Source organism: Nanorana parkeri, unplaced genomic scaffold (genome assembly GCF_000935625.1).
Source record: "Nanorana parkeri isolate BGI_ZX_2015 unplaced genomic scaffold, ASM93562v1 scaffold92, whole genome shotgun sequence".
NCBI lineage: Eukaryota > Metazoa > Chordata > Amphibia > Anura > Dicroglossidae > Nanorana > Nanorana parkeri.
The window spans coordinates 1,257,995-1,282,278 of record NW_017306360.1 but is presented as its reverse complement, the minus strand read 5'-3'; the positions used below and the strand labels follow the sequence as shown (position 1 = coordinate 1,282,278).

At 46.7% G+C, this 24,284-nt stretch overlaps 1 protein-coding gene across 1 annotated transcript in view; it reads left to right on the top strand.

The window, feature by feature from the left end:
* Nucleotides 1–24,284, top strand: part of TNS1 (tensin 1) — a 326,036-nt gene that overhangs the window by 163,769 nt on the left and 137,983 nt on the right. The window contains 3 exon segments of the mRNA XM_018552581.1: nt 1,675–1,713; nt 14,591–14,632; nt 22,013–22,062. Of these exon segments, the coding sequence (XP_018408083.1) occupies nt 1,675–1,713; nt 14,591–14,632; nt 22,013–22,062 (131 nt within the window).

Below are 24,284 nucleotides of genomic sequence, written 5' to 3'. Positions count from 1 at the left end.
ATGGATGTAAAAAAATAAAAAAAAATGGTTTGGTGTCGCAAAGGTGACTGTGGAATGTAGTGTAGAGATTTGGACTGTGGAGGAAGAAAAGGTTCACTTCAGGGACAATAGGATGGTAGAAGAGAGTCATTGTGGGTAGAAAGTACCCCAAATTTTCTGGTGTCACAGAGGTGCCCTTGGGAGAGGTGTAGAGTAGAGGTGGGGCGTGTATTGTCCACCTTACCATGTAGTCTCCATCTGGTGTTGCAGAGGCACCCTTGAGAGAGTAGTATAGAGGTGAGAAGGACCATGTAGGGAGACAAATCCCAACCCCTCTTGTCATGATAAAGGAATATTCTTTTGGTTGATTGATAACTCATTGGTGTTATAAATCAATCAATCAATTATTTCTACATCAATTCACAACAATATTTGATATGGCTGCATAGTCCACCTCACCTCTACACTACTCTCCCATGGTGCAAAATTTTGCAACACCAGATGGACCCTACATGGTAAGTTGGACCCTGCACAGCCCACCTCACCACTAGACTGCATGGTCCACCTCACCTCTACACCTCTCCCAAGGGTGCCTCTGTGACACCTGACATTTTTGGGTTCTTTCTAACCATGCTGACTCCATTCTACCATCCTGATGTCTCTAGGATTTGGCCCCAATCATTGAGTGTGACCATCTCTACACCTTCATGGAGACATATTCTTCACTAGCGCTGACCACGCGATTATTTCTTTGGTCTTTTGCAACCTCAACAGATGTAAATCATCCGCTTCTTATACCTTCATGTTTTCTCTTTCAAACAATCCCATACTCTGTACTAATGGATCCTTCACTATAAGGATTTTCCCGCCTCCCCTCTGTTCTCCCGTGGATACCCATGAGAGCAGGTCCTTCTCTGTTCCACAGCTCGGAAGGCCAAGTTTTAGAACTGGTATCGCGCTCTTTCGATCTATCATTTTTTTTAGGCCTATGTTATGTGATTGATGTTTTTACTCACTTAAGTAGAATTTTGGTAACTTTGTTTTAATGTTAAAGTGACATTAAACCCTCAGATTTTGTAACATAAAACAATAGTGTAATGTGTGCCTTACTGTAATCCATGGTTGTTTCCCTTCTCTTTGCTGCTCTTCCTTTTAAATCTGTATATGTTCTCATGCTGGGCAAAACTTCTGTTTTGCAGCAGACTGCCTTGTCTCAGGAATGGATACACGGTGTCTGTGTATACGTTTCTATAGGCTTGAAACCTGAGCTAGCACTACAGGAAGAGGCCCTGAGCTGAAAAGGGAAGTTCTCCCCCAGCATGAGAAGACATGAGGATTTAAAAGGAAGAGCAGCAAAGAGAAGGGAAACTACCATGTATTACAGTAAGGCGCACATTACAGTATTGGTTTATGTAAAAAAATCTGAGGGTTTAATGTCACTTTAACATTATGCAAAAAAGAAAGAATCTTCGATCTGTGAACTGAAAGCCGATCCGATTATTTATCTTAGGAGGGTTTCTGCTTCTATATTTGTTGTATGTTATTATGTTTTTATTATTTTGTTTCACGTTTACTTCCCTGCAGTAATATTGTTACAATTCATGAAACAAATGTTCATCTAATGTAAGGGAATTGGTTATTTATTTGACGAGATTCAGGACCGTACAAAATGTTTTAATTGTCTTTTTTTTGCAGATTGTGTCCCCCTGCACGCCGCGCGTCAACTACGAACTGGTGAGAATAAGTTTGAAGATTATTACACTTACTATAGTTTATTGTATGTAAATGAGAGTTCTTTTTTGTCACCTTCCTCTTTATCAAGCTTCTTATCTTTTAAAAACAGGAATAAAAACTGTTATATGTATCCCCCCCTCTCCCCCCACACACACACACCCACACCCTGCAGTACAGCACACAGGGAGTAGGAGGGGCAGTAGTGTAAGCCAATCCGATTCTGCTACATTGCACAGTGCTGTCCATCTAACACAAACAGGAGGAGGAGAAAGCAGAGTGATAATTTCCTCTTTGTGATGTTGCTCCTTGATTATCCAATCACAGACTGGAGGTGTGTCCTAGACCAGGTTGTATAGCTTAGTTGTTGTGTAGTATGCAGAGAGGTCAAGGCCACTGCAGCACCCAGCTCTGCAGTATGGAAGGTTTACCTGGATGATGAGGCTGGCTTAAGAGAATTACAAGCGCCACCGCATTTTAGGCTGCAAGGTGAACAGCAGCACTGAGATGTAGCAAAGGATGAAAAAAAACCCCGGAGAAAACAATATTTTAATGATATTTATGATTAAAATGTTTTATAATAGTTATAATGATTCAAAATGTTAATCATGTGGCAGTTGTTTTTGATGCACGGTGCTTTAGCAAGCGAAATGTGATCCAGTTAGGGCTTTCATTGTCTTTAGCAGAACCAAAATTATGCTTTAGGGGCCTTTTATACCAACACGTCGGGACAATGCAGGTAATATAGTACACCTGCTGCTCTGCCTTAGACCCCATTCACACTGAGATACATAACAAAAAACGCTTTTTCAGCGCTGATTTGAGCCGAGCGACTTTGAGAGACATTGAGCTACAGTGCGCATATTGTCACGCTACGTAGCGCTATTTTTGGCATGGACTTTGTAGCTGCTACATTGGGCTGTATCCAATAAAAAAAACTAGGGTTGCACAGATACTTTTTGAGTACCAGTGCAGATACTTGGCATTTTCATGAGAATTACCAGGGTTGCAGCTGGGACCTGGCTCTGGCGCTCCACCACTGTCCTGAAATCATTAGTCTGTATTGTTTTAGAAAAACTGTCACATGACAATAAACAAAAATGTATCAGTACTCATACTTGTAAGTACTCGGCAAGTACCAGTACTCGTACTCGCAAAACTGGTATCTGTGCATTAATTTATTTATATGTATAAAAATAAAATCGTACATTAAAACAGAGATGTACAAATCGCAGGAGCTCCGTGTGCTCCTTACACATGACAGCGGCCTCCTAACTTTTGAATTTTTCTCTAGTCTAGTCTTGGAGCTCAAAAGTATCGGTACTTGTACTCGTACTTGTACCGAGTACTGTACTTGGTATCTGTGCAACCCTAAAAAAAACGGTCTTGAAGTAACATAATTCCTCTTCCTGTTCCCTGCTTATATTTCTGTGCAAAAGTGACACTTCTGTAGCGCGACAATGTTGCGCAAAATCGTGCGTCATTGAGCTACACCATTGAAGTCTATTGGGCCAAATTGCAAGAAATCCGCCGAAAAATAGGTCATGTACAAGCGACGAGCTACGGGCGACATTGAGCTGTGGGATGTGAACAACTCCATTGAAATGCATTGGACGAGCTACATTGAGCGACATTGGGTTGATGTTTGAGCGATGTGTGAGCTGAAATCGCGCTACAAATCGCACATTGTGAATGGGGTCTTAGGCCCCGTTCACACTGAGCGGTTTATCGTGTGATTTGCGCTCATAAATCGCGCATATTTCCGCGCGATATCGCTCTATGTAGCTTGTCCAATGCATTCCAATGGAGCTGTTCACATCTCAATGTCGCCTGTAGCTCGTCGCTCAAGCTTGTCGCTCGTACATGACCCTTTTTTCGGCGGATGTCGCGTGATTCGACCCCAATAGACTCAATGGTGTTGCGCGAAATCGCGCATTAACGGAGATATCACGCGACTTGGCCGCGTGATATCACGCGACAGAAGGGTTACTTTTGCACTGCAAAATGTAAGGAAAGAATGATGTCACATCAAGATCGCTGTTGATTGGTTACAGCCCAATGTAGCAGCGACGAAGTCCCGCCCAAAAAAACGCACTATAAAATGTGCACTGTCGCTCAATATCGCGCAATGTAGCTCAAAGCCATTCAGCACGAAATCGCGCAGAAAAACGCGCGATACCCATGTCGCTCAGTGTGAATGGGGTCTTAGGGTCATGTCCAGCTTTCGGCACGTTGGGGTGCATTGGCAGCCCATTCATTCTAATGGCCACTTTAACGCAATGCTTGTACACGCAAAAGTAAATGGGCCCTCAATGATCTTTCCTCTACCAACCAGCGTGGCTGTATCCGAGGCCGGAGATTAAAGCGCCGTAGGCCCAGTGTCGCAGCTTTTTTTCCCCTGAAAAGTCGACAGGCCTCTGCTCTCACTCACTCCCCACTTATCATACAAAAGAAAACATTTCTACATCGCTTTGATTCATGAGTCCTAGACGTCTTATACTGAACCCTACGGACTAAGACTGGGATGCTATTAAAGTTCATGTGCGTGTAAAGGCCGCGTCCCAATACTTTTGGCAATATAGTGTGTATGTTTATATATATATAATACTGTATAAATGTTGTACAATATCATCTTCCTATTGCCGGCCCTCTTGTCTGTCTCGCGGTTTCTGTGTCTATTTGGCGCTTTGATCCCGAAGTCTTCTCCAACCACAACACGCTCCGGTCAGTCCTCTCCCTCTGCTCCCCCAGGGTTCCAATAATTGTTTCCAAATCACTCGCCGGCCCGGCTTTCATCTCCGAGACGGGCCCGTCGTTCTCTTTGACCGCAGCAGCAGGCATCCCCCCCGATACGGTCTTGGCACCGGGGATGAAATGTATTTGGGGAGGCAGCCTGCCAGGCGAGAGGCTTATTTTAATATCTTTGTGGTTGCCGTCAGAAAATAAATGGAGGGATGGTAAGTAAGAGGCTTGGGAGGGGCCGAGGCAAAGCAGGCAAATCTCCCCAGGAAGATCAAAAACGTCCCGTCCCCCCGGGGGGTGCCAAGTGTTTATCCCGCCGCCGAGAGTTTGGGTTTCCTCTGTACTCGGAGATCGTCAGATAACTCTGAAGTTTAGTCAAATACAAAACAAGGTCTGAGTTCATTAGCTGAGGCTCAAATTCGGACCGCTCAAGCGAGACAATAAAATACCAGTCAAGACAATGAGGGTTTTTTTGTTTTTTTTGGATTGATTTGTTTCATTTTTTTTGTAATGTTTGTCTTCAATCTGAGCTCCGGCCTTCCCTTCAGTCTTCTATCTGAGCTCCGGCCTTCCCTTCAGTCTTCAATCTGAGCTCCGGCCTTCCCTTCAGTCTTCAATCTGAGCTCCGGCCTTCCCTTCAGTCTTCAATCTGAGCTCCGGCCTTCCCTTCAGTCTTCAATCTGAGCTCCGGCCTTCCCTTCAGTCTTCAATCTGAGCTCCGGCCTTCCCTTCAGTCTTCAATCTGAGCTCCGGCCTTCCCTTCAGTCTTCAATCTGAGCTCCGGCCTTCCCTTCAGTCTTCAATCTGAGCTCCGGCCTTCCCTTCAGTCTTCAATCTGAGCTCCGGCCTTCCCTTCAGTCTTCAATCTGAGCTCCGGCCTTCCCTTCAGTCTTCAATCTGAGCTCCGGCCTTCCCTTCAGTCTTCAATCTGAGCTCCGGCCTTCCCTTCAGTCTTCAATCTGAGCTCCGGCCTTCCCTTCAGTCTTCAATCTGAGCTCCGGCCTTCCCTTCAGTCTTCAATCTGAGCTCCGGCCTTCCCTTCAGTCTTCAATCTGAGCTCCGGCCTTCCCTTCAGTCTTCAATCTGAGCTCCGGCCTTCCCTTCAGTCTTCAATCTGAGCTCCGGCCTTCCCTTCAGTCTTCAATCTGAGCTCCGGCCTTCCCTTCAGTCTTCAATCTGAGCTCCGGCCTTCCCTTCAGTCTTCAATCTGAGCTCCGGCCTTCCCTTCAGTCTTCAATCTGAGCTCCGGCCTTCCCTTCAGTCTTCAATCTGAGCTCCGGCCTTCCCTTCAGTCTTCAATCTGAGCTCCGGCCTTCCCTTCAGTCTTCAATCTGAGCTCCGGCCTTCCCTTCAGTCTTCAATCTGAGCTCCGGCCTTCCCTTCAGTCTTCAATCTGAGCTCCGGCCTTCCCTTCAGTCTTCAATCTGAGCTCCGGCCTTCCCTTCAGTCTTCAATCTGAGCTCCGGCCTTCCCTTCAGTCTTCAATCTGAGCTCCGGCCTTCCCTTCAGTCTTCAATCTGAGCTCCGGCCTTCCCTTCAGTCTTCAATCTGAGCTCCGGCCTTCCCTTCAGTCTTCAATCTGAGCTCCGGCCTTCCCTTCAGTCTTCAATCTGAGCTCCGGCCTTCCCTTCAGTCTTCAATCTGAGCTCCGGCCTTCCCTTCAGTCTTCAATCTGAGCTCCGGCCTTCCCTTCAGTCTTCAATCTGAGCTCCGGCCTTCCCTTCAGTCTTCAATCTGAGCTCCGGCCTTCCCTTCAGTCTTCAATCTGAGCTCCGGCCTTCCCTTCAGTCTTCAATCTGAGCTCCGGCCTTCCCTTCAGTCTTCAATCTGAGCTCCGGCCTTCCCTTCAGTCTTCAATCTGAGCTCCGGCCTTCCCTTCAGTCTTCAATCTGAGCTCCGGCCTTCCCTTCAGTCTTCTATATGACCTCCGTGCTTCCCTTCAGTCTTCTATCTGAGCTCCGGCCTTCCCTTCAGTCTTCTATCTGACCTCCGTCCTTCCCTTCAGTCTTCTATCTGACCTCCGTCCTTCCCTTCAGTCTTCTATCTGACCTCCGTCCTCCCCTTCAGTCTTCTATCTGAGCTCCGTCCTTCCATTCAGTCTTCTATCTGAGCTCCAGCCTTCCCTTCAGTCTTCAATCTGAGCTCCGGCCTTCCCTTCAGTCTTCAATCTGAGCTCTGGCCTTCCCTTCAGTCTTCAATCTGACCTCCGGCCTTCCCTTCAGTCTTCAATCTGACCTCCGGCCTTCCCTTCAGTCTTCAATCTGACCTCCGGCCTTCCCTTCAGTCTTGCACAGTTGTAGCGGCTCCTCTCCTGCACTTGTATGGCTTCCTCTGATATCACTGCACACTGGGAGCTTCTCACAATGTACATTAGGAGCTGCAGCAAGTCTTATAGAGCTCCGCCTCATTTCCTGGCTGGAGGACGTCCAGCATTATCTATCCATTTCCTCACCAAGCCGAGCTGCAGAGTCACTGCTGGGTGGGGCAGCAGGAGTTGCTGAGATGCTGAATCACTAATTTGAGGGGGAACAGGGGGGAGATGAGCTGCTGAGTCACTGCTGGGAGGAAGAACAGGGATTGCTGAGCTGCTGAATCCTATCTAAGAGGGCGAGCTGAGCTGCTGAGTCGCTCCCGGGAGGGGGAGCAGGGAGAGCTGAGCTGCTGAGTCGCTCCTGGGAGGGGGAGCTGAGCTGCTGAATTCTATCTAAGAGGGGGAACTAAGCTTCTGAAAGAGCAACTTGAACAATTTCAAAGCTTCTGCTTGGAACTTTCAGGATGGTTTGCTTCATAGCCAGGCCATGCTAAAATGAACTAAATATTCATATTCATGCCCTGGGGACCTTTCAACCCAAACCCCCTGTGGAGCAGAGCCAATTTGGTGGCCTGGCCATGCATTTTGATACAACCCCCGCATCCCACAATGCTAAGCACCCGACTCCCCATTTGTTAGCCTCCTACAGAGAGGTGTCTGTTTGCCTTGAGGAAATCTGGGGACAAAATCTATCTAATTTTCTTTCTTTCTCTCGCTCCCCCCCTCTCTCTCTCACACACTCTCTCTCTCTCCCGATGAGTGTAGGACCTTTGTTCCCTCTCTCTCTCTCCCTCTCTCTCTCCCTCCCTCTCTCTCTCTCTCTAACTCTCTCCCTCTCTAACTCTCTCCCTCCCTCTCTCAATGGGTGTGGGACCACATTGCACAGAGTAGGCCTTCAATGAGGAGATTCGTGTGTAAGAGTAAAACAATAAAAATAAATGAAGGACCTTTATGTAGCTTTTCCAGCTCCCGGACTGGCACAGCACGACCTCCCCACCGACTCCCAGGGCGCCCATATAATAATTCTGATTGTCTAGTTTAGAGGTTTCTAGGCTTATTTGCATATTGGCAGCTCTCCCAGCTACTGAAACAAAACAACTAAATTGTTAATGTTTTATATTTAGAGATCCGATGGCTCTGTCTGATCTATAGGGGTGTTTAAGTTTAGATTGGGGTTGTCGGTAAACTCTTGTGTGATTTGTAAAAATAAATATATTCCATGTATATAATTTTTTGGGGAGAATATTATTCCTTCAGTCATACAAAAAAAATAAAGCTTGCTCGGAATGCAGCGGTCAGCGTGTCAGTAATGTGACCGGCTTTATAATCTGTCTGGAGGATCTACTGATTGCTGAGTCTGTAGATCAATTGCTGAACTGATTGCCGAGCTGCAGGAGTAATTTGGAAAGAAAACATCGCCATCTGCTGGCCATATCAGTGCATGGCATGTGGATCTGTGTGCTTGATACATACAGTACATGTATATGTATTGTTGTTGTTATTTATTATTATTATTATTATTATTTTTTTAATTATTTATTTATTCCCCCCACACTTCCAGGTGTCATTGTAACAGGATAATCAATGTTATTCACTTTACCTCTCAGTGGCCATAATGTTATGGCTTATTGATTATTATGGCCAGATTATTATGACCACCCCATCAGTACTATGTTGGGCCGTCTCGTGACTCCACGAGATGTTGAAAGGTGATGCGAGGAATCTGACACGGCACTGTTGCCCTTCTGTTGTCTTGTACCAGTCTTGCCGCTCTCCCGTTCTGCCCTAACATTGACTAGTCTCTGACGGCCACAATTCGCACGTTCAGACGCAGATTTTCGGCTGACAGTCCGGTCTTTAAACACTTTAACAACAGCTGCTGTTGAACATTTAACAAATTCTGCTGTTTTGCTGATACTCGCTCCATGGCTCCGAGCGCCAACAATCATCCCACGTTCAAAGGCTGTTACATCGCGTTGTTTCCCCGTATCTTCAGAAACAAATCACTTCAACTGTCGTGGTAACCAACCCGCTTCCCTATTTATAATGGTCTGGTCCTCCAGCAACTTCAGCGCCAAATTATAGCTAATTTGCCTACAAACGTCAGGTGGTCATAATAATCCGGCCGCTCAGTGTATATATAAATAATAAAAGCTTTTGTGCCCAGAGTTTAAATAAGAAGACCCATGGACATAATTTAATTACAAGCAAGGCATTGCAAATACTAATACAATACATGTGATGCAAATACTTTCTGCTTTTCACAATAACACGTGTTGGTTAGATATATATCGGCCTTAACGTCTATGTCTGGCAAAAATTAAAAACAGACTTTTTATTTTTTCCACTATAACTCCACCATTGTTATCCTTTGCCATATATATTTCTTTAATTAGAGGGTAGTGCCATGGGGCGTGTACCTGCCCCACCCTGGAATCCGTCCGCCTGACACTCCGTTGAACGCTGTGGGCAGGGGCAAGGTTCCAGGGTCATACCTCTAGGGAGGATCCCCCTGTTTGTTGCCAATGGAACATTCCCTTTGATTACTTGCATGTTTAGCATCAGGCTCGTCCATTTCCCAACACAGGGAGGGGCATTCCCGTGACACACGCATTGCTGGAAAAAAAATAACTCTCGGATCCAGATTTTTTGTTGTTGTTGTTTTTCATTTTGGCCTCTTCTATGTTTATCGCTGAGGAAGATAATAGCGTGAAAGTGAGCTTCCAATGTTCACGATGTGTTCCTTTGCCGTGACCAGGAACCAACAATGATTTTATTATCTAAGGACATAACAGAAAAAGTCTTCCATTGCTCTTCACACGTCGGAATAAACCGCGCTCTCTGTTGTGCCAACGGCTCGGCAGAAATGTCTCGGAGGAGAAAAAGCCGATTTTGATGTCAATCTTACCTTAATTGACAATGTTTACATAAAAATAAAAAACATTTATTCCTTTCCTCTCCTCTAAAGGGTGCTTGTGTGAAGAGGAGTATTTTGGAACATATTACGTCTAATTATTTGTAATAACAATCGCACTTTTGTGGAGGATTTGTCATCCCGACATGCGTCATTTAAGGCCGGGTTTGTTGTAGAAACAATTTATGTCCGAAGGCTTTTTGGCAAACCTGAAAAGATTGGGAGATTTTTTTTTTTTTTTTAATGTAAAATGTCCTCAAAAGAATTAAGAGAGAAATGTTACTTTTCAAAGATCAAACATTTTCATCAGTCATCTTCTGGAATTTTCCAACATACTTTTGCCAAAATGGCCAACGTTATCTCATTCCATCATTTGGCGTGATACCAAGTCACGTTTAAAATACTCCCGCCGGGTTCAGATGTTTTTATGGTGCTTTGCGTTAATGTATGTGCGTTAACATGTATTGCGGTAAAGTAACACATTCAAATAAAAGGGCTGGCAATGCACTAAAATGTCAAAATAAAAATAAAAAACAGACATGCACCATTGTTGACAATGCAGCACACTAAAACCCATGACACTGTCCATTGTGGGAGGATTTTAACATGTGCATTGGAGCTGCATTGCCTTCATTCATCATTCAAAATCATCTGAGCCTTGTGTGCTGCTTGTAGTTCAAAAAAGGTAAAATGACACTAAATGGCTCAGGAGTTAAATCTTAAAAATACATCCAATAATATTAAACAACAATGTATCTTATTTGTGTATCACTCGGTTGTGGATCCTCCAATCATCTCTGAATGGGTGCTGACACTGTCCTTCCTTCTGGAGGGTGACTACTTGTGTTCCCCATGGTCCCCGTGTGTGTTGTAAAGTAGTCACCGCTCCAAGCTCACTCCCCGGATGGACTACAATCTCAATACAAATTATTAAACTAAACATGAGACTGTAGTCCATCCCAGGGAAGGAGCTTGGAGCAGTGACTTCTTTACAACACACACAGGGACCATGGGGAACAAAAGTAGCCCCCCTCCAGAAGGAAAGACAGTGTCAGCACCAATTCAGAGATGGTTGGAGGATCTACAGCCGAGTGATACACAAATAAGATACATTGTTGTACATAGTTAAGGGACTTGAATGCTTTTTTAAGATTTAAAGAAGAACTATGAGGTGAGAGCTTTTCACTCACCTCATAGTTCTAGCCGACCTGTGACAATGAGACTGTCACAGGTCGGCTCAGTAGATCGGGAGGTGAGCGAACACATACCGGCGTTCGCTCACCTCTTGATCCTGTCACGGCTCTCTGCCGTGACAGGGGAGGGGCTGGATTCCCCCCTCCCCGCTCCGATCCGCCAGCGCTGACTGGCGGAACGGACGGGGGAGGGGGCGGGTACAGCTGGCTCTGCCTCTAGATAGGCAGAGCCAGCTGTCACTCACACAAACTGGGCGGATCTCGACATTGATGTCCGGATCCGCTCCGGCTGCGGCGTCTCAGTGTATAATGAGCTGTAGCTCGCTGTATACTGAGCTTAGGGTGACGGGAGGACGCTAGTTTGTGTCCTCCCGTTACCCCAAGGAGAACTATGGGGAAAAGCCCTGACCCCATAGTTCTCCTTTAACTTCTGAGTTTAGTATCACTTTAATAAGCTCTTTTCCAGGCAGAGACAGGCTCATGCTCAAGTTTGAATGCGGAACAATCAGGTGATATTTTATATGTTTATTTATAGTTTAGATTAGAGCAGCATTTCTCCACCTTTGTTACACTGGGGTCCCTTGAAATATCCTTCTTATATCAGGAAACTCCTACTAATAATTACTATATCTACCACTCAGGGTACACTAGCATGGTGGTCAGTGGGAAGAATGCTCCTTACATTGAGGGTCAGTGGAAAGAATGCTCCTTACATTGAGGGAGTGGGAAGAATGCTCCCTACATTGGGGGTCAGTGGGAAGAATAGTCCTTACATTAAGAGTCACTGGCAAGAATAGTCCTTACAGTGGAGGTCATTGTGAAGAATAGTCCTTACTTTGGTGTTCAGTGAGAAGAATGCTCCTTACATTAGTGTTCAGTGGGAGAGTGCTCCTCACATTGGTGGTCAGTGGGAGAGTGCTCCTCACATTGGTGGTCAGTGGGAATGATACTCTTTATATTGGTGGTTGCCAATCTGAGTCAGAAATTGCTCATTGCCCAAGCAACCCCTAGTAGACTCTGGAGGAACCCCACGGTCCCAATGAACGCTGGTAGACAAAGGTTGGGTTAGAGAATAGAAAAGAGTCTCTATTTGGTCCGTGCCAGCAGAGACGGTTCATCTTTCGGAGATTTCTGCACTGGCGACTTATCCCGTTCGGAAAGCTCCCTTCTTTGGTAATTCAGCTTTTTCTCTCATCCAAAGATTAGTAGAAATGTCTTCAGAAGTATGACTTCCATAATCTGGTGTTAAACTCTGAGCGCATAAGGAACCAAAAAAGGACAAAACAGCAAATTCTTATCTAGTACTGGAGGCCGCTGGAACAATTGCGGCCCGTATACAGACGCTGCTAATATGGTCATTTCTCTGAGATCGTCACATCAACTTTATGGGAGTCATTAGAAAGATGGAGGCCAACCGCATACTTAGAGGGGCAACTGATGATTGTTTTTGGATTGTTTTAAATGTTTGAGTAAAGCCATTTTAACCCCTGAAAACAGTTGCAGATTTCCCGAACTGTATTTTGATACCATCACCCTATAAAGGAAAAAGCAACCTGATCACAAATGCAATCGATTTCATTCCCTACAAATGGGACTTCTTTTACTTTACCAGCCACAAGCTGTAAATTGACAACCAGTGTGCGACATTTGCTTTCCAATAATCAGGGCTGTAGGTAGGCGGCGTGAAATGGTCAGTAGGTATTCTGTTGATTGGTAATGTCTCCAAACGTGGTGACCCCTGGCACTTCACAAGCCTGTATAGAACTACGGTGCGGGGAGGAGTCAGGTGTCACGGGAGGCCGAGCGCTCCTTCTGCACCACCCCGCTCGGCCTCTTGTGACAGGCAGACAAGTCAGGGTTGAGAGCGGACTACAAACACTCAGCGATCAGAAATAACTGAGGATATAGTATGCTTACTGTGTCCCCAGTTATGAATGAACGGGAAGTGCTCTACATCACTTCCTGTTCATTCATGATTGTGGACATAGTAAATCTTCAGTTTATGAATGAACAGGAGCACTGTCAGGGGGGTACGGCTGGGCCGGCAAGCCTGACAGGAAAGTAAAAAATCATTTTAAAAACGTTGGGGAAAAAAAGTCATTTTCGTTTTCAGCCTGACAATTTATTTTTTTTACATTTTGGTTTTGGTCTAAAAATAAATTTTTTGGCACATCCCTAATTAAGAAGCTATCCTTGAAATCCAGGCAGGGACTTTGCCTGAGTCTGCTGCAGGCAGGAGTAAGCATTTCCTCAGTCTTCCCTCCCCCAGTGATCTGTCTGCTGCAGGCAGGAGGAAGCATTTCCTCAGTCTCACCTCCCCGGTGACCAGTGGGCTGCAGGCAGGAGGAAGCATTTCCTCAGTCTCACCTCCCCGGTGACCAGTGGGCTGCAGGCAGGAGGAAGCATTTCCTCAGTCTCACCTCCCCGGTGACCAGTGGGCTGCAGGCAGGAGGAAGCATTTCCTTAGTCTCACCTCCCCGGTGACCAGTGTGCTGCAGGCAGTAGGAAGCATTTCCTCAGTCTCACCTCCCGGTGACCAGTGTGCTGCAGGCAGGAGGAAGCATTTCCTCAGTCTCACCTCCCCCAGTGATCAGTCTGCTACATGCAGGAGGAAGCATTTCCTCAGTCTCACCTCCCGGTGACCAGTGGGCTGCAGGCAGGAGGGAGCATTTCCTCAGTCTCACCTCCCGGTGACCAGTGGGCTGCAGGCAGGAGGGAGCATTTCCTCAGTCTCACCTCCCGGTGACCAGTGGGCTGCAGGCAGGAGGGAGCATTTCCTCAGTCTCACCTCCCGGTGACCAGTGGGCTGCAGGCAGGAGGGAGCATTTCCTCAGTCTCACCTCCCGGTGACCAGTGGGCTGCAGGCAGGAGGGAGCATTTCCTCAGTCTCACCTCCCGGTGACCAGTGGGCTGCAGGCAGGAGGGAGCATTTCCTCAGTCTCACCTCCCGGTGACCAGTGGGCTGCAGGCAGGAGGAAGCATTTCCTCAGTCTCCCCTCCCCCAGTGATAAGTATGCAGCAGGCAGGAAGAAGCATTTCCTCACTCTCCTCTCTCCCAATGATCAGACTGCAACACTGTCATTTTGTAGCAAGTCACAAGGTGAAAGGCTGCAGCAGGAGCTGATCTGTGTCAGACATTTGTGAACACAGCCAAGAAGAACTACACAGACACCGGGATTTACATGATTGCGCCATCTCCGAGCTGCCATCTCAGTCCAGGAAGTAGCTGGTGACTCTGAATGATGCCTGAACAGAGATGAAGCTGTCCTTTTTTTTTTTCACTAAATACCAGAAGGTGTTACGCATTGCATGGTTTTGTTTTGTAATTTAGTAAGTGTAAAAACAATGTTACACTAAAGTTCTAGTCACATAGTGAATCTTTAATTACATATCTGTATATTGGATTATTTTGTGATAAGAATTCCATCCTAAACTTTCATTTCAGTTTCGGGCAGAATGAGGGAGAGGTTAGCGCCTCCATCGGGTGTATATTGCTGTGCGTGTCCCCATTGCAGAGATATCCCCTCACTTCCTGTTCTTCCGTGACTGAGACAGGAAGTGAAGGGACACATCTGTCCACCTAGGACACGGACAGCAATGTAAACCTGGAGAAGTTTTAGCTCCTCCCCATTCTATCCAAAACAGCCAATCATTTTGGACTGGAGTTTAGGTTCCTCTCTCTGCCGTCCCTGTAATATAATGTTTTCTATTTTATTTCAGCCATCCAACGCAGAAAGCCCACAGAAGCATGTAGACACCACGGTGAGTGTGACATCATCGTATTAACAATGCAAATCTGTTTATAAATGACATTTTCTTTATCATCCAATTCAATGTTCACTTCAAATCAGATAAATACATTCCAGACGCAGCAACACAAAGTCTGAGCAGAAGAGCCCATCCCCCGCCAGCATGCTGCAGAGATGGACCATTGCGCTCTGTATGGAAACAGTGGTCTCTCTGCAGAGGTCCAACATGCCCCTTGCTATCTCAGACCTAAAACTCTGCAGTCAGCAAAGCTCATGCTCCCTGCGGATTGGAGAGTCTTGGCTCTGACTCAGCAGGAGGAGTTTTGGACCTCTACAGAGAGCAAGAGTCCCTCTCTGCAGCATGCTGGCGGGGGGCGGGCTCTTCTGCTCAGGCTGTGGCTGCTTTCTAAAGAAAACCAACTGCATGACTTTGCTCAGCTTTTATTTTGCTGGAATGTATTTCGCTGATTTAAAGTGAAAGTTCAACTCGGATTTAATAAAGAAAAACTACAATAGTGTAAGTGAGTTGTTTCTACTGATTCTGCACCGATTTTACGGTGCCGGTGCCCAACTTGCGGCCCAAGGGCCACACGTGGCCCTTTGGTACTTGCTGTGTGGCCCTTTTACAGACCCCAGCAGTCGGTAGCGGGAGCATTGATTTGAAAAGAAGCTGCCATATTGGTGAGCTCTGGTGTCTCATGTCCCCGATCTCTGACTGTCTCTGCATTGTGTCTCCAGTCACACCTGTTGCATGTCCGCAGTCTCTGACCGTCTCCTCTAATATGTTTGGAGTCTCTGATAGTCTTCTGTCATATACTGAATATTAGGTGTGGCCCTTTGGAGCTGTCAGGGGCCAGTGGAGGACCCCCATACCTCATAAGATCATCTCTAGAACAGCCTTTTTGCAACGAGGGTGTCTTCCGGCTAGCACAAAGATGCCTCGATATTTTGTAATGGTTGGACTCTGATGTGATGGGGGCACTAAATACTCTGATGTGATGGGGCTCCTTATGTAAAAGGGGGACTCTGATGTGATGGGGGCACTGAAGACTCTGATGTGAAGGGGGCACTGAAGACTCTGATGTGAAGGGGGCACTGAAGACTCTGATGTGAAGGGGGCACTGAAGACTCTGATGTGAAGGGGGCACTGAAGACTCTGATGTGAAGGGGGCACTGAAGACTCTGATGTGAAGGGGGCACTGAAGACTCTGATGTGAAGGGGGCACTGAAGACTCTGATGTGAAGGGGGCACTGAAGACTCTGATGTGAAGGGGGCACTGAAGACTCTGATGTGAAGGGGGCACTGAAGACTCTGATGTGAAGGGGGCACTGAAGACTCTGATGTGAAGGGGGCACTGAAGACTCTGATGTGAAGGGGGCACTGAAGACTCTGATGTGAAGGGGGCACTGAAGACTCTGATGTGAAGGGGGCACTGAAGACTCTGATGTGAAGGGGGCACTGAAGACTCTGATGTGAAGGGGGCACTGAAGACTCTGATGTGAAGGGGGCACTGAAGACTCTGATGTGAAGGGGGCACTGAAGACTCTGATGTGAAGGGGGCACTGAAGACTCTGATGTGAAGGGGGCACTGAAGACTCTGATGTGAAGGGGGCACTGAAGACTCTGATGTGAAGGGGGCACTGAAGACTCTGATGTGAAGGGGGCACTGAAGACTCTGATGTGAAGGGGGCACTGAAGACTCTGATGTGAAGGGGGCACTGAAGACTCTGATGTGAAGGGGGCACTGAAGACTCTGATGTGAAGGGGGCACTGAAGACTCTGATGTGAAGGGGGCACTGAAGACTCTGATGTGAAGGGGGCACTGAAGACTCTGATGTGAAGGGGGCACTGAAGACTCTGATGTGAAGGGGGCACTGAAGACTCTGATGTGAAGGGGGCACTGAAGACTCTGATGTGAAGGGGGCACTGAAGACTCTGATGTGAAGGGGGCACTGAAGACTCTGATGTGAAGGGGCTCCTTATGTAAAGGGGGAATTCTAATGTGAAAGGGGAAGCCCTGCTATTAAAGAGGAGGAGCTCCTGATGTGAAGGGTGACTCTGATGTAATGGGGGGGAATCCTGACTTGAAGTGGGGATGTTGATGTGAAGGGGAAACCCCATTTTTTGTGTGTTTGGCATGTGGCGCTCCTTTAAAATCCATTACATTTTAGACTGGGTTGCCTCAAGATTTGTCATACTTTTAAAGGGTGCCGTGGCTGAGAAAACATAGAGAAACCCGGCTCTAGAAGGTGACATAGACTGTTTGTGTTCCTACCTGCTGCCTTAGCCACAGTCCCTCGATTAAAGTCCCCCATAGGATTCTATCTGCATGGAGTCTAACTGGTAGTGTTATTGGGTTCCACCCTGAACAGCCCTGACATGTCTTTGTAACTGTTGACATTAGAGTGCAAGCTCTTTTGAGACAAAGACTGATGTGAAGGGTCCCACTTGCTCTGTGAACTTCTAATCAGTGGTTGTTTCAATAAATAACATTAAAAAAAATGTGAAGCTTTGCCGGATGTGGGATCATTTTACACAACTTTCCTTAGAATTCCCAACCAGCCATACGCTGGGCGAAGGCCATCCACACATTATCCCTGCCACTAGATGGAGCCGGGGAGCAGACGAAATTGCAGTGGTCCTTGGCTCCATCTAGTGGCAGGAATTTAAAGCAAACGGCATTCGCCCAGCATATGGCAGGGGTGGAAGTTTTATCAATCATCCCCCTAATGTCAGATTTCATGTTTGCACAGTTTTTGAAGTTGTTTATACACTGCGGTGTAACTGGCAATCAGATTCACAATTGTTTGCACAAAGACTTTTTTTTTTTTATATTTATTTTATGATTTGTAACTATTATATTTATTATTATTATTATATTTATTATTATTATATTTAGTATTATTATATATATTTTTTATTATTATTCAGGATTTATATAGAGCCAGCAGTTTGCTCAGCACTTTACAATTTAAACAATGTAACAGTTGATCATTTGCTACAAAGTTTCATTTATAAGACCCAAGTTCTCTTCTATAGAGTGAATTTGTGATTTGGATTTTGTTTTGCACGCATTTTGAAGTGTTTTGCTCTTGATGATCATTTTGAATAATTGTGTGTGCGTGACGTTGCATGAAAACGTATCTCAATCAAAGAACGTTGGATTGTGAGAAAAGATTGTACCGTGTACGGGTCAGTTTGGGAATACCAGCGCCCGAGAATCCCCAGTCTGTGCTCCCGTATTAATTCCATCTGTTGTGTCTCAGTGACTTTCGGCACGTTGAAGGGTTAACATGGCTGTTATTCACATCAGCTGATAAGTGGCTGACCCTCTGCTTGTGGGGAGAAGGGAGGAGAGGCGGCGTGCCTTTGGTTTAAGCTGCATTCATAAGTCACTCTATTGCATGACTTAGAGGAATAACTATTTTCCACAATAATGTCCTCGGAGCGACAGATCGGAGGTCGGGACTCGAGGTAGAATCAGAGAGCTTTGTGGGTCCCACCATGGCTACTATCGGGCCTTGGAGGCGTTTCATGCGGACCTTCAGTTTCTCTCAGGTAAGTCACCAAGACCCATATGTCCAGGAAGGCTCATTTATCAAGATCATGATATAGTTAGAAGTAGTAGTCACATTCAAATGGACTTTGATGTGTCACGGTGAAGAGGTTTCGTAGCTTCTCCAAGTCACTTCAATTCTAACAAGTGTCAGGCAGATACTATCAGCGTTAGAACTGGCTTGGAGAAGCTATGGAACATCTTTCTCCACTACAGAACAAGTCCACTTCAATGGGATGAACTACTACTACCCACCCCGAGTCCCAGCTAATGTAGGATAGGTCTGAAACCCAACTTTATTCAGGTTTTGCTGCAACAGAACTGCTAGAGCGAAGAAATTGGAACTTAAGACGTTCCCAAGTTTTTTGAGATTGGAAACAAGGACATCCTATTGACTCGGAATGGAAATATTTTACCAAAATCTCCCCATTTTCCCCCACTTTTTGGGAAATGAAAACTTTGTTTCACTCATCCTTAATGAGATCAGAATCTCTCTCTCCCTCTCTCTCCCTCCCTCTTTCTCCCAACCAACTAATCGACAATGAGAATAGTTGACAACTATTCTCATAGTCAATTTGTATCTATCGATCAATCAATTAGTTGCAGCCCTAGGTGACTTTCTCCAGGAGGGGCAGAGACGATGATAAAAACATGACAAGCATTCTAACCCATCTCCCATCCAAAACTAAAAAAAGCAGTTTGTCTTTACTTACACTATAACTGCATGTTTGTATATTCTCTCTATGCTAGTTTGGGTTTCCTCCCGGTGCTCTGGGTTTCCTCCCGGTGCTCTGGGTTTCCTCCCGGTGCTCTGGGTTTCCTCCCTGTGCTCTGGGTTTCCTCCCGGTGCTCTGGGTTACCGCTTTCATTCTAAAATATCCTGCTGGGTTATTCAGCTTCCACCCACTTAATACTTGAGGGGGCATTAGATTGTGAGCTCCTTCGATGGACAAGGGCGGGTATGAATAGATCGGTGTTTCCTACAGAAATCTTCATCGCGTTTTAGATAATAAATGGCTTTGGAATATATTGGATTGGTTTGTTTGTCTCCGATATGTTTTAAGTTTTGGTGGATTTGGTTAGCGCTGTTTCATTTTTTAACTGGATTTTAAGGGTCGGCATTGACATTTGCTTTGCGTTTGCCTAAACGCGCCATAATCTCTTCTGCTGCTGCATTGGTTTCCCGAGCTTTAGGCACGTAGGAGTCAGACTCAGAAGTCAAGGAGATGTAAAGTCACAAGCAGGCCAGATTTTCCTGAGTGCTGCTGACTTTACATTTCCTTGTTCGGTATTTGCACAGCACCATCCATTGCGGTCACTGCGAGCACCCTCGGATTATAGCGGTCACATGCTGTAAGGCACGGGTAGGCAACCTCAGCACCCCAGCTGCTGTGGATCTACATGTCCCATGAGGCATTGCAAGACTCTGACAGCTACAGGTATGACTCCCAGAGGGAGAGGAATGGTCAGATTTGCAGTCTCACTACAGCTGGAGTATCAAGGATGCCTACCCCTACTGTAAGGACTGCAGGGCGTGCTACGGACGTTTTGCAGAGTCAGTCACAGCATGCTGTGAGGTTTTATGTTTGCCTTTGAAATCCGTTTGACCCTTTGCTTTGCTTTAAAGTGTATGTACTCCTGAACAATGAACTCGTCTTATGCGCTTCCCTTTAGTCTGTCAAATATACCGGTGAAAGCATTCTGTCAAATCTGTTCGATAAGTGCAACAAAATACCTGTTGATCCTGCCAGAAATCCAGTGAGTTGATAACTTCCTGTGCTCACTGCCTGTGCTGCATTGTTATCATTTAGCACTGTTCCCATCTATCTCTGAGAACTACAGACCCCCTTCCCCTTTCTTATGAAGAAGATGTACTTATCTAGGGTGACAACACTGCTCCTCCGTAGATACCGTAAAGTGAGTGAGCATTGTCACCCCAGGACAGGAAGTGTGTTATTGGCAGGATCACTGGGTGACATTAAAGGAAAAAGAAAAAAAACGAATGCAGCCACTACATTTAAAAACTGTTTACGGCAATATATTTAGGATTTCTTCATTGGTCACTATAAACTTTAAGGCATCATTCACACGAGAAACGGCCGGCACGTACAGCTCAGTCCTGCGTGCACGGCTGTATTGGGCAGCTCCCGGGAAGGACAGGGGCTGCGGCGTCTCAGTATACCGTAAGCTACAGCTCGCGGTATACTGATCTTCGGGTGACTAGAGGACGCTAGTTTGTGTCCTCCCGTTACCCTAAGGAGAACTATGGGGAAAAGCCTTAACCCCATAGTTCTCCTTTAAGGTGCCCATACACCTGCCGATTATCGTACGATAGGCGTGCGACCGCTTCTACTGTAAGGTCGCATGTCTTTTGTCTCCCGAGCAGGCTTGAAAACCCGCAGAGAATCGCACGCTGCCCGTGCGGCATTGGAATCATCGGAAAGCCCTCCCCTCAGTGGGGAGGACTTGCGATGATCGCAGGTACGATCTGCCTGTCCAAGATGGGCAGATCCTTACGAGCTTTTAATTACTTTACAACCCTCGCAAGACGAAAGTCGTGCGATGGTTGTAAAGTGTATGGCCAGCTCTAAATCGGGCTTCCAATCAGATCCACCTGAAAGACTGACAGACGCACCCGATCAAAATGTCCGTGTGAAAGGGGCCAATGATTGCAGTCAGTGTCGGGGATTTTTCCAGGGACCGTTGTCTGAACCCTGAAAATGGAGGGAAGTTGGTTGGACACGGATTGTATATTTACTTAAACACATTCCTGTCCTCCACGGTTCTGCCTCTGGAGTCCAGCGATGTCACAGTAACGTTGTCGGTATTTGTCACACTGAAGTTTTAGAATATCACACTAATGTCTTTATCGGCTTGAACTGTAACTGATCATCTTCGGGTCTCCTAAGTGTTGGTATTCACGCGGCCTTGGCTGAGCTTTACTCCTCGCCAACCTGCGTCATGGCGGTCTCCTGCACAGTGGGGTTCGGGCTATGCGCACATAGAGCTTGTGTCTGGTTAGTTTATTGGTCCTTTATGGGGTTGTATAAGCTGTGGGTCGCTCTCAGGAGCTCAGTGACTTCAAGCGTGGTACAGTGATAGGTTGCCAATACTTAATCAGTTTTAGGCCCCGTTCACACCAGATGCAGTGCGTTCCGGCACGATTCTGGTCAGAACGCACTGCCTCGCATTGCGGCCGGCTCACTTTTTGGTGGGGCAGGAGGGGGAGTGGCGGGCCATTGAAGTGAATGTCATCGTAGCCACGCCCTCTGGCCGCAATGCGATCGGCCGCATGGGATCGCAGGGCACATTATGCCTGCGGTCAGGTCCGATCAAAATTCTGCAAGCTCTATTTTGATCGAACCGCAGGCATAATGTGCCTTGTGTTCCCGTGCGGCCAATCGCATTGCGACCGGAGTGCGTGGCTACGGTGCCATTCACTTCAATGGCCACTACTCCTCCTGCCCCACAAAATAGTGAGCCAGGCTGCAATGCGAGACAGTGGGTTTCGGCCAGAATCGGGCCAGAACGCACTGCATCTGGTGTGAACTGGCCCTTAGAGTAAGGAGGACTGTAGAAGACAATGGCCCCCAGTTCACCAAACTCTAAGCTTAACGTACCTTACATTGCACTTATGCATGCTAAAGGGACCTCCCAGTCAATATGATTGTGTGCTATTTAGCACACCTTCAGTGCTAGTGCAGTTTGATGAGTCAGGACCAAGGGCTGATTTGGTGTTGTGGTTGCCTGCGTTTCGTACATTGCTCTATACATTAGTGAATAAGGAAGTATTCGATGTTCTGAGAAATAATTCTGGATTTTTTTCCCCCTCCTAGGGTTCCACTAAGTCCTCCAGGAGTACGCAATCCCGCCGCAGGCCGTCAAGGTGAGGCTTGGAGCCGTATGCGCATTATTATAATCAGCTGTTATTCAATAACGTCAACAAACTACTACCCCCAACCTCCTTACACTCACCAGATAAATGCCTTGGATCTTAAAGCTGAACCATTGGCAGAGATAAAAGGCACAAAGTAAAGCAGCTCTGCGTTCTTAAATACATTCAATTTGGTTTTATTTTAATGCAAGCAGTGCACATACCTGCATTCGACCTGGAACCAGCCTCCTCTACTCCATGTACTGCAGAGCTCAGACTAGGGAAGGTAGAAGCAGCATAATGGGTTGTGAGGCAGTGGTAGGAACTTGTTGATAGAGAGAGAGAGAGAGCAGAGAGATGAGCTCATCAGTCTGCTGCTTCTCGTTTCACTGTCCAATCACACGCTGGGGATGTGAGTGGCTAACCCGCACACTGCAAGGGTTAACTGTTTATTTTTAGGGGCTGGAATGAAGACGATATACTCACCTGATCCTCGCTCCTCCCGGTGAGCAGCTCTCACCTCTCCCCCCCTCCACTCCAGCTGTTGTTTGTCTCTTGGCGCCCTCACTTCTAATGAAAGTGAATGGACTGTATTAGACGTGATGATGTCATTGGGGCTTAGATGAGCTCAGGATAGAAGCAGCAGTGGGGACCGGTAGCAGCCAAGCAGAATCAGGGATCGGGTGAGTGTATTTCTTTCATTTGAGCCCCCTAGACAAAAAGGGGAGTTAGCCCTTGCAGTGTAGGTGTAGCCCCACTGCAAGGGTTAACCTTTTGCATACATGGAGTTTTTGGTATTTTTCTGTACTTGCTGAAAATGTTCTTGGGTTGAAAATAGAAAACGAATGCAGCCATCACTGCAAGGACTTGAATGATGGAATGTATGACATTTTTATTCTTGAGTTTAGATAATCCATAAAATTCCGTCTGCCTCTAGATGAATCATCGGGCGTTCTTTAGATTCACAATATAGGATTTCGGGTCCTTCATTGAGAGTAAATTGCAGGTCAGGCTGTCTACTGGAGACTACAAGCCCTTTTTTTTTCTTTGATAACAAGCTTGGCTGATGCACAGAAGTCCAAATAATTCCAGAAGCGCGGGGTCCTGGCTGCGCCCCCTGACACACACAGCTGCTGTGTCGGCACACAGGGTGAGGCTGTTCGCATACCTCCTTCCCCATGTGATCCTCCAGAATCCAGCATGGAAATTTCCCGAGTCCGGACAGAACTGGAGAGAGAAGGAAGCCCATTTATTTGCCCAGCACATGTGATTCCCCATATCACGCACTCGCTTGTTTATGGGGATGTGTTGGGATTGAGACAGAACGTCCCCATTCACATGAAGCATGTCAACCTTAAAGTGAACTTGGGTGGGATGGGACTATAGGAGCTGAGATCGCTGACTTGTTTTTGAAGGGCTGTCATACCGATCCTGGCCGGCGGTGACCTGGAACAAGCCTGCTGGACAGGACCGGACTTGATTCAGGTCAGGTCTACCGGGAGTCCGGTAGACCTTCTGTGTTGTCAGGGGTAAGACCTGGTAGCCAGTAGTGTAGATGCCAGAACAGAGCAAGTTCTCAGGCAGTCGGAGCAAATTATTATTATGATACAGGATTTCTATAGCGCCAGCAGTTTGCACAGCGCTTTACAGTTTAAGGAAGACATTACAATACAAATCAAGACAAGATGGTAAGGAGGGCCCTGCCCCTGAGGGTTTACAATCTAAAAGGGGAGTAGCAAGTGATACATGAGGAGGTAGCTGTGTGGGGATGAATTGTTTGAGAAAGCGATAGTTCAGTGGTTAGGTTGAGGTGGGATAGGCTTCCCTGAACAGATAAGTCTTAAGGGATCGCCTAAGGCAGTCAGAGTGGGAGTTAGTCGGACAGGTTGGGGTAAAGAGTTCCAGAGGATGAGAGAGACTCTAGAGAAGTCCTGGAGGCAAGTATGGGAGGAGTTGACGAGGGAGCTGGAAAGCAGAAGGTCTTTGGAAGAGCAGAGGGGACGGTTAGGGTGATACTTTGAGACAAGGTTTGAGATATAGCCGGGGGCGGAGTTGTGGATTGCTTTGTAAGTGGTTGTTAATATTTTGAATTCTATCCTTTGGGCTATTGGAAGCCAGTGGAGGGATTGGCAATTGGCAGAGGGGGGCGGGGGATGGAAGCCAGTGTAGGGATTGGCAGAGGGGGGCAGGGGTTGGAAGCCTGTACAGGGATTGGCAGAGGATGGAAGCCAGTG